This window comes from Oculina patagonica, chromosome 11, assembly GCF_052425735.1.
Source record: "Oculina patagonica isolate OP01 chromosome 11, crgOcupat, whole genome shotgun sequence".
Lineage (NCBI taxonomy): Eukaryota > Metazoa > Cnidaria > Anthozoa > Scleractinia > Oculinidae > Oculina > Oculina patagonica.
Window position 1 is genome coordinate 19,710,222 of NC_135768.1, and position 9,653 is coordinate 19,719,874.

The following is a 9,653-nucleotide window of genomic DNA, read 5'->3' on the forward strand; positions in this document are numbered from 1 at the left end:
CATCGATGAAAACAAAACGGTTTTTCATTCACTGCTTGAAGTATTTATAGACGTGAAAACATTCGCTTAATCAAATTACATACTGCACGAAATATTTTGTATCCATTTGTCCCGAAACTTTGAGGAAATTGAAATCTTTGTGGACAGTACTTCATAAAAGCAGTTCATAGAATTGAATAAAAAGATAAGAACCATATTGATAAAGGAAATTTTAAAACTTTATTTTGGCTCATTTTGACGAAATTCAGGATTTTCAAAGACTGCCAGTAAACGGCTGTATCTTGTCTGTCTCTAACGATTTTGCTACGGTTTCGAACGAGCTAATTTTTCAACATGATATCATGGCAGCGGGCAGAAGTCGGTTCGTTCTGAATTTTTCAATACGGTTTACAAGTTACAGGTCAATATACAGACCCTCTGTACAGTAAAAAACGTTTTGGGAACAAACCATTGTGAACTTATTTTCTATGTTGATCAGTAAAAATCCTTAGTACGACATGGGGTTTGTTATCAAGTTCGTTAGTACGTTAATACTGCAAGGTGTATAACCTCAGAGAATTATTATCAAGTGTGTTTTGTTTTATTAGCGGTTTATACTCTAAGGTCTTGGTATGGGAGATCAAAATTAAGGCAAATTTCTGTTATTATCTGATTGCTTGGCACAGATTAGTACGATACTGAATTGGTTAGGAAATGTAAACAAACATTAAATTGAATGAGAGTAGAAAGGGAGGAACAGGTGGGGGTGAAAGGCTAAGGAGATGGAAAGGGAGGGAGAATTAAAATCCATGCTTGGTTATAACACGCAACCTTTGACTTCTGTTGTTTTCTCACAAGAACAAAACTTAAGGTGGGGTTCTACCTGAATTTGAATGGAACTTTAAGAGATTTAAAGAAGGGATTGAAGAAAAGAATGGAAACACCTCCAAACAGTTGACCCCCTCGCAAGAGCACTCCGGGTTGTCAGGAGACTGTTTGGTGTCCGTCCACCAATTTTTAACTTCAAATTCAAATTTTAAAATCACATTAAATATCCAATATTTCTTATTTGTCTAAATTTTACTAATCCTTTGAGAAAAACTATCGCCTCCCAGACATCCCCCAAAATCGTCCAAAAATTAACAAAATACTGCAAAACAAATGTATATGGGATAAGTAAAGCTTTTTTGGATTCCTTGAAACGCGGCTGAAATGGTTTTCAGTATTTTCCAGCCCCTATACTTTGGGTCAGTACTACTATTCTTCACCAGTTGCTATTACAGTAATGGTATGAAACAAATACCTAATCATTGGTCAATAATAAGCTGTGATCATTTTCTTGACAATAGTAGTTACCTGATTAGGAGTTGTATACTGTTCCATTAAAGTGTAAGGGCTGGAAAATACTGAAATGCGTCAGCCACCTAAAGCGTTGGAAAAATTGGTCTTCAGGTAAAAACCCCGCCTTTATTAAGTATTGCGAAAAGGCTGCACTTTGCTAAGTGTTACAAATTTATATTTTCTAGACGTCTAGTTCAATCGTTCATTTGTATTGTGCGAAATATATTTTTAAAAATTGAGACCATTATGTCATTAAGTAATAATGCAATCTTGAAAACATTCCAGATTTTCATTATTAAATAGAAACACGAAAAATTCAAATTTGGGAAAACAAGCCTGTCAAAATGACGTTGCCATGGTGATTTCAAGTTACTGGCACAATAACTAATCCTACCAAATTATTGCGAGATAAATTTTAGATAAACGCGCAAAGTTTGGCAGCGTTTGGTTGAATCTTGAAAAAGTTATAAGCGTCCAAAGTCAGCGCGGGCCTCAAAAGCGCCCCCCCCCCCCCCCCCTAGGCTCTTACCGAAAGTGCTCGTAAAAAAAGCATTAAATGCTAAAAGAAGTGCTCGTTTTTTTGCCAAAAAAGTGCTAAAATAATGCTAATTTTTTTAAAAAGTGCTCGTGGGTAACATAAAAATGCTCACTTTTTTCCGATTTTTTTTAAACATAGAATATTACATTTTTCAGGTTTTCAGTTACATTTTTCAACAATAAAATGTAACGATCAATGTTTGATGTCAGAGTACGCTCTCGAGCTATCTCTGCCTTGGCTGGCTGACTTCCATTGTTCCTCGATGACAACGTGGATGACGTCATCTTGGAACGAGTGTGATGGACTGGGTTTCTAGAAGGCAACCACTGACGTATCAAACCTATTCCCCAGGCCTCCACGGCTCCTTTGACTAAAATGAGGGCTAATGCATCTTTGGACGCCATAAATAAAGTCAGATTGTGCTTTTTAACACAAAATTAGACAAATAGTCAGTCGAAAATCCAAAATAATGCTAGCAGTGCTTTTTGGGATAAAATGTAAAAAAAAAATGCTCGCGAAGCCAAATAATGCCAAAAAAGGTAAGAGCCTACCCCCCCCCCCCCCCGGCCTGAATAGGTTTAAGTGACTGTTTTTCCAGTGATTTTTACTGTACTGTACCCTGCCTTTCAAGTCAAAACAGATAGCTAATTATTAAGCGCCCGATTTTAAGCTTCTCAAGCTTCTCAAGCTTCTTGTTTATTAAGTTGTGCTCGGCAGTTCACACTAGAGTCATACAACATTAGTGTGAGCTGTCTTCTTTTTAACATTTACGTAAACTTGCCTTCATGTCGGAAGTGTGAGCCAAGCTTGCTACTACAGATCTTACAATCAGCATAAACTTCAATTTTAGTTTCTTTAGAGCTGTTTCTACAATTTCTAAGGTGATATTGACTCACAGATGTTTATTCTTTCAGTCCATCAGTAGGGTGCTTGATTGTAAAGTAGAGAATGGATGGGCGTTTTATCATAGCTAGAAATCATAGAAATGTGAGGCAATCTCCATCTAAATAGGCGCAGCTAATTATCAGAAGTTTAGTCTAATTATAGTCCAGTTATATTCAGGTTCAACTTTAATTACATAGTTATCTTTCCAAAAAAGGGTGTTCCTCTTTGAAAAAAAATGAATAGGTAATAAACACATTTCACAAAAGTAAAAACGTCTAAATTAGAAGTTAACTAAGAATTGCCAGATGTTTTTTTTAGAAAATGCACTAAACTGTGTTCTTTTCAGTTTGATCAACTTAGTTATATTCTTTTCGCTAAAACAAAAGAGAAAATTATTTAGCTGGCCATATAAAGGTTTAAAATCGAAAACTTTGACAACGCTACGAGTAAAAATTCATGCAGTTAAACGTCGACTGATGATGAACAATACCGACAAACAGAACAACGGATCGACAGACCATCATTCAGAAAATGAAGAGCACTATAGTCCTGAAACTATTGTCATCATAAACTGTGTTCTTAACGCTCCACTGATGCTCATATCCATTCTGGGAAACGCTTTGATCTTGGCCGTCATTATCAGAACACCTTCCATTCGCTCAACTTCAATGATTATACTCTGCAGTCTCGCTGTTTCAGACCTTCTTGTTGGTCTCATTGCACAACCGAATTATATTACTCATCAAATTACGGAAGACGGTTTCGTTTATGATGTTTGGAGGATGATCGGTGCTTCTTTATGTGGAGTTTCTCTATTGACAATAACAGCCATCACAGTGGATCGATTTCTGGCTCTTCACTATCACATGAGATATGCTACTTTAGTGACTAAATCCCGCGTTAAGTATACTTTGGTAATTATGTGGTCGATAAGCTTCCTCGTATCAGGTTTTGACTTTGGAATAGGCATGTATATAGTTCTCTTCTGAGCAGTACTATTATTATTTGTCTTATAATTTCCACATTTTCGTACATCAGAATTTATCTCATTGTTCGTCGGCATCAGATACAAATGGACGCTCAACAACAGGCAGTGCAAAGTTCCAATGTTGAATATAACTTAAACATGGTGCGATTGAAAAAAAGTGCAATGAACACTTTCGTGTTCTACATAGCTTTGATTTTATGTTATTTTCCTTCGTATGTTATATTAACCCTCCATTTCATCTCTGAGAAGAAATGGCAAACAGAATGGTACTTTGCTCTCACTGCAGTATTCATGAACTCGTCCATCAATCCATTTTTGTATTGCTGGCGTCTTCGCGAGCTTCGAACGGCAGTTGTAAAGACAGCAAGGCAGATGTTATGTAAACAAAAAGAACAAAACTAGACACTTTCTTTTTTTTGAACGAGATGTAATTTAAACAGAATACTGAGAGAGGTAATCTTCGTATTTTTTCTCGGTTGTCAGTTAGTTTTACAGCTCATGTTAGATAAGTTATAAATAAACAAGAACTGTAAAAAAAAAACAGGAACTAAACAAGTTTTTCAGGGCCTCGGGATGTTCGATCGAGTCTCATTGAAAATTTTCTTGGTGTGTTGGAAGAGTAACTGCAGTTTAAAGCGGGGTCATCCCTAAAGAAACACGCGTAGAAGATAACTTGTCCTTTTTTTCTAGTTCGTGTGCAATAAATTTTAAATGAAAACTAAATAAAAACAGTTTACGTAGTACTTTCAGCTTCATTCACAAGCGATCTATACCCTTAAATAAGTTGTCGAAAATTGGAAGCTAACCTAGAAATTCTATTCTGATATGTCAATGGCACCTTTAAATTACTTTCCGCTCAAACAGAAAAATGATTCAAACATGGTTGATCTTCGAGCTTTGCCATTTTCACCTGTTCTTTCGCAGACAAGAAAAACAAAAGCCCTGAATCAATAAAGTGATAAGTCATCTCCGTATATAAACCAGAAAACAAAAACGAGATGGTAATACCCGCCCACGGGAACATTATCCCTTCTCCCACTGGGTGTGTAGGTAATTTGAACCAAAAGGCCGGGTCGCTAAGTTATTTTCAAACGGTTGGTGCACGGATCACACGGTCAGCACATGTTTCGACGGCTCTCGATGGAAAAGCCTTGTGACATTTGCAAACTAAAATTGCTCCTTGGCGGGCGTATTTTTCAGATGAAGAAAAGAACTGGTTAGAGAAACTATCGGAGGTGCTCTAGGCGAAATCTCGGGGCGATCGGAGCCTTTGGGGCGAATTTATGGCTGGATTCCTTCAGTCGATCTGCTGGTAGACTGCTTGCAGTCTGTTTTTCTCTCGAAATTTAGTAAGGGAGTGCGAGGCTAGGGAGGGTTTAAGACGCGCGAGGAAGGATTGGGGCGAGACAAGAGTGCGCGCCCCAAGCCCCTTCTCATCCACCCGCCAGTTCAACCAGTTTGCTCGCGTTCCTGATATAATCGCGCGCTCCGACCCTAAGAGACCTAAGGGAAAAGGCAGACTACCAGTAGTCTAATCTGCTGGGCTTCGGCACTCGAGTGCCCTACCTTGAGGAATTATATATGGAGAGGAAAATAGAGAACCTAAAACATTAACCCACTGGAATCGCTTTGAAACGCCTCCCAATGGCACAGAAACACAATTTACACAGGGCAAACACAATTTACACAGGGCAGGTAAGTCGATTTTATTAGATCCTTTTCCCCTATTTTGAATTATTTTTTACGATCGTTATATTCCCATACAAACTCTTATAATAACGTTATTACGCAATTTCATAACCTAAAACCCACTGGAATCGCCTTGAAACGCCTCCAAATGGCATAGAAAAAAAAGTTATACACAGAAGAGGGCAGGCAAGTCGATTTTATTAGATCCTGTTCCCCTATTTTGAATTATTTTTTACGATCGTTTATATATTCCCATACAAACTCTTATGATAACGTCATTACGCAATGTCATGTGTTGACGGCTCCTTTAGGAGCTTGGGCTACCTGTGGTGCAAGGTACAAGTCAACAACCAGCTATTTACAAAACTCAAAACACTAATCACGGAGCTAAAAAGAAACCGAATCGAAAACACATTGAATACTCGCGTCTACGCTTACTTCGGTACACTATAGCAAACAGACAGTTCAGCGGTTCAATATCCTCTTCATATATGCCCGCACCCGTAACTAGCCTGGGAACTAGCTAAGTAGGAGATAACATGTTCGTTTTCTTTTTCTTCTTTTTATGTTTCGTCTGCAAAATAAAAAAGCCTCTATACTACCTTTAATCGCATTCATAACGTAACCCTTTAAATAAGTAGTTGTCGAAAATTGGAATCTAACCTAGAAGCCCTATTCTTACATATCGAGGGCGCCTGTAAATTATTTTACACTCAAAGAGAGAAATGGATAATTGGCGAACTTTACCTCTCGCAGACCGAAATAATAAAACACATAAATCCATTTAAGTGATAAGTCATCTCCGTATATAAACCAGAAAAACGAATACAAGATAAGTCATTCAACTACGGAGTTTAAAAGTTCAGCTACTTATTTGCAGAAACTCGTCTCAACATTTAAGTCTACCTACATTTCGTTATGGCATTATTCGCTGTGAGAATTCGATGATGTCTTCTTAACTGTTAGTCCCCGATCTTAATAACATACAAATTCTCCTTACTGGTCCCATTTCGGTTCTTCTAGTACTAGTTCAGAGAATTTATGTTAAAATCAATTTTCGGCATCTTTTTAACATTCATTTCATGGAGCACCTGAAGATGCATTGTAAAAGTACTCAGCTTCAAAAGAACATTAAAAACCGGCTCGTGCTTTAGTTCAAGTAAAGTTTATGCTTGTTTCATTTTCCAAACAATCAGCACAAATTTTAAATTTTACCTCAGTAGTTTACGTACAGTTTTTTTTTTACACTCTAAGAGCTTTATGAGGGTCTGAATGGGGGTATCTCGATAACACTAAACACTTAGTTTTTTGGCTCTGTAACATGAAACAGTTATATTTTTGACATTTTTACACTAGCAGTAAAAAATTCACTGAAACAGTAACTTTTATCCAGAAAGAAACAAAAATCTCACCTTAAAAGCCAATATTATTTTGTTTAGTATATTGAGAAGTTTTCGGCCATTTTCCGACGATTTCCGATCATTTAAGAAGATTTCCGAAGACTGCCGGACATTTGCGAAGACAACCAAATATCTCCGGAGACTACCGAAGATGTCCGAAGACTGCCCAAGACTTCCGAGGAGAAATCCGAAAATTTTCTCTAAGTTCATGAGTAATTTTATGCGATTTTTGAATGGCAGATAATGATTTACAATGCCAAATTTTTTTACGAAAAACCCTCCAAACACTTAACAGTATTTTCTCCGAAAACAGCAAACACTAAAAAATTGGTCAAAAAAATTATGGGCAAATAACACTTAACATTAAACCCCATTCAGACCCTCCTTTATGGACTCGTAGATGATTTTCTCCAATTCATCAACAGGGTGGCTATGGTTACGTCAAACCGGGAATGACTGAATTATCAGTGAATAATGTAAAACAATTTTCATTTAAAAGGCTAAACAAATTACCAAAAGTTTAATCAAACGCACTTCTAGATATTTAAGAACAATTCTGATTACATGCCAATCTTTACAAAAACTGGTGTTATATTTTAGGAAACAATGAAAAGGTAATGAACACAGTTTACGAATAACATAAAAATAGGAAGTTATCTAAGAATCACGGATGTTTTTAGAAGATGTGCTAAACTGTGTTCTTTTCACAGAGTTGCCATCTTCACTGTTCGATCAGCTTCGTTAAATTCTTTTTGCTGGAACGAAAACTAAATTTATATAGTCATTTTTAACTGTAAAAACAACGTTTATTGTTCATATTTAAGCTATATTCAGTTTAAAGTTGATGATGAACATTACCGACAAACACAACAATGGATCGGCAGACCATCATTCAGAAAATGAAGACAACTCTACTCTTAAAACGATTTTAATCATAAACTGTGTTTGCCGCACTAAGAGAAAAATGAATCAAATAATGGTTAGTTTGCGAGCTTTGCCATTTTCATGTTCTATCGCATAGACAAAAAAGGCCTGAATTAATAAAGTGATTAGTCATCTCCGTATATAAAACAGAACACGGAAACTCGACAAGTCCTTTCGGTTGCGGTGTTTAAAAGTTCAGTTACTCATTTGCAGAAACTCGTGTCAACATTTAAGTATACGTACATTTCTTATACCAGTAGTTGTCGTAAGAATCTGATGATATATTAGTTACTTATATCCCGATGTCGACATACTAATTCTCATTACTGATCTCTATACCTTCCTCATAGTAGTAGTTTTACAGAATTTTTTCTCTTTATTCTTACAACATCCATATTTTTTGAGCAATTGGAAAAGTACTTCTACGATTCAAAATTACCTTAGAGAAGATAGAAAAAAACACCGACAAACCATTTCATACTACAGTTGAAAATCATGCTTGTGTTATTGTCAGAACGATCAACGCAAATTTCAATTTCAGCTCGGTTGTTTACAGCTGTTTTTTTTCCTCTAATAGCAAATATTGAATCGAACATTTTTTTTTCCGATCCATTAGCAGGGTGCTTAAGGGTTTAGCCTAGCAGTAAATGGCTGAATTATCATTACATTATGGTTTTTATCTGTAAAAGGCTCAGCAAATTACCAGAGAATTAATCAAACGCATTTTCAGATATATTTTAGACCCAATTCTAATTACATGTTAATCTCGTCAAAAAACCGACGCAGCTTTTTGGGAAAAATGAATAGGTCATGAACAAATTTCACGAAAAACATTAGAGAATGCACTAAACTTAGTTGTTTTGTATCAGCGTCTCCACTGCTCGACCACCTTAAATACGTTCTCTTCGCTGGAACGTAAAGGGGGATTATTTCGAAATTTTAAGGGGTAAGAACAAACAGTCTGAAACTATTACTGTTCATATTCAGTTTAAATCTGATGATGAACAATACCGACAAACCGCAAAACAACGGATCGGCAGACTATCATTCAGAGAATGAAGACAACTCTACTCCTGGAACTATTGTCATTATAAACTGTGTTCTTAATGCTCCACTGATGCTCATATCCATTCTGGGTAACGCTTTGGTATTGGCCGCCATAATAAGAACTCCTTCCATTCGCTCAACTTCAATGATTATGCTCTGCAGTCTCGCTGTTTCGGACTTCCTTGTTGGTTTCATTGCTCAACCGATTTATATTGCTAAAGCACTAACAAAAGACCGTTCCTTTCGCCATGTTTGGAGGATGATTGGGGCTTCTTTATGTGAAGTTTCTTTCTTGACAATAACAGCCATCACAGTGGATCGATTTCTGGCTCTTCACTATCACATGAGATATGCTATTTTAGTGACTAAATCTCGCGTTAAATATACTTTAGTAATTATATGGTTGATAAGCTTTCTTATTTCTGGTTTCCACTTTTGGAGTCTTAATGCACACAGTTTTCTGGCTGGTCTTCTTACAATCATTTGTCTTATAATTTCCTCATTTTCTTACATCAGAATTTATCGAATTGTTCGTCGGCATCAGCTACAAATTAACGCTCAACAACAGGTAGTGCAAAGTTCCAATGGTAACTTAAACATGGTGCGATTGAAAAGAAGTGCAATGAACTTTTTCGTGTTCTACATCGCTTTAATTATATGTTATTTTCCAATGTATGTTCTATTGACTCTCCATGGAATCTCTGAGGATGACTGGCAAACAGAATGGAGTTTTGCTCTCACTGCAGTTTTCATGAACTCGTCCATCAATCCATTTTTGTATTGCTGGCGTCTACGCGAGCTTCGAACGGCAGTTGTAAAGACAGCAAGGCAGATGTTACGTAAACAAACAGAGGAGAACTAG

The 9,653-nt window shown here is 36.7% G+C and overlaps 1 protein-coding gene and 1 pseudogene across 1 annotated transcript; both read left to right on the plus strand.

Annotated features, from left to right (window-relative positions):
- The first annotated feature begins 3,222 nt into the window (after nt 1-3,222).
- Nucleotides 3,223-4,265, plus strand: LOC144629462 (histamine H2 receptor-like; annotated as a pseudogene).
- Nucleotides 4,266-8,741: 4,476 nt separating this feature from the next.
- LOC144629466 (histamine H2 receptor-like) lies at nt 8,742-9,653 on the plus strand. The gene has a single exon (XM_078487672.1). It carries the CDS (start codon nt 8,742-8,744, stop codon nt 9,651-9,653), a length of 912 nt encoding a protein of 303 aa, XP_078343798.1.

What these genes read in the sequence shown, in the direction of transcription:
- LOC144629466 (XM_078487672.1), top strand. Translation starts at nt 8,742, where the DNA reads ATGATGAACAATACCGACAAACCGCAAAACAACGGATCGGCAGACTAT.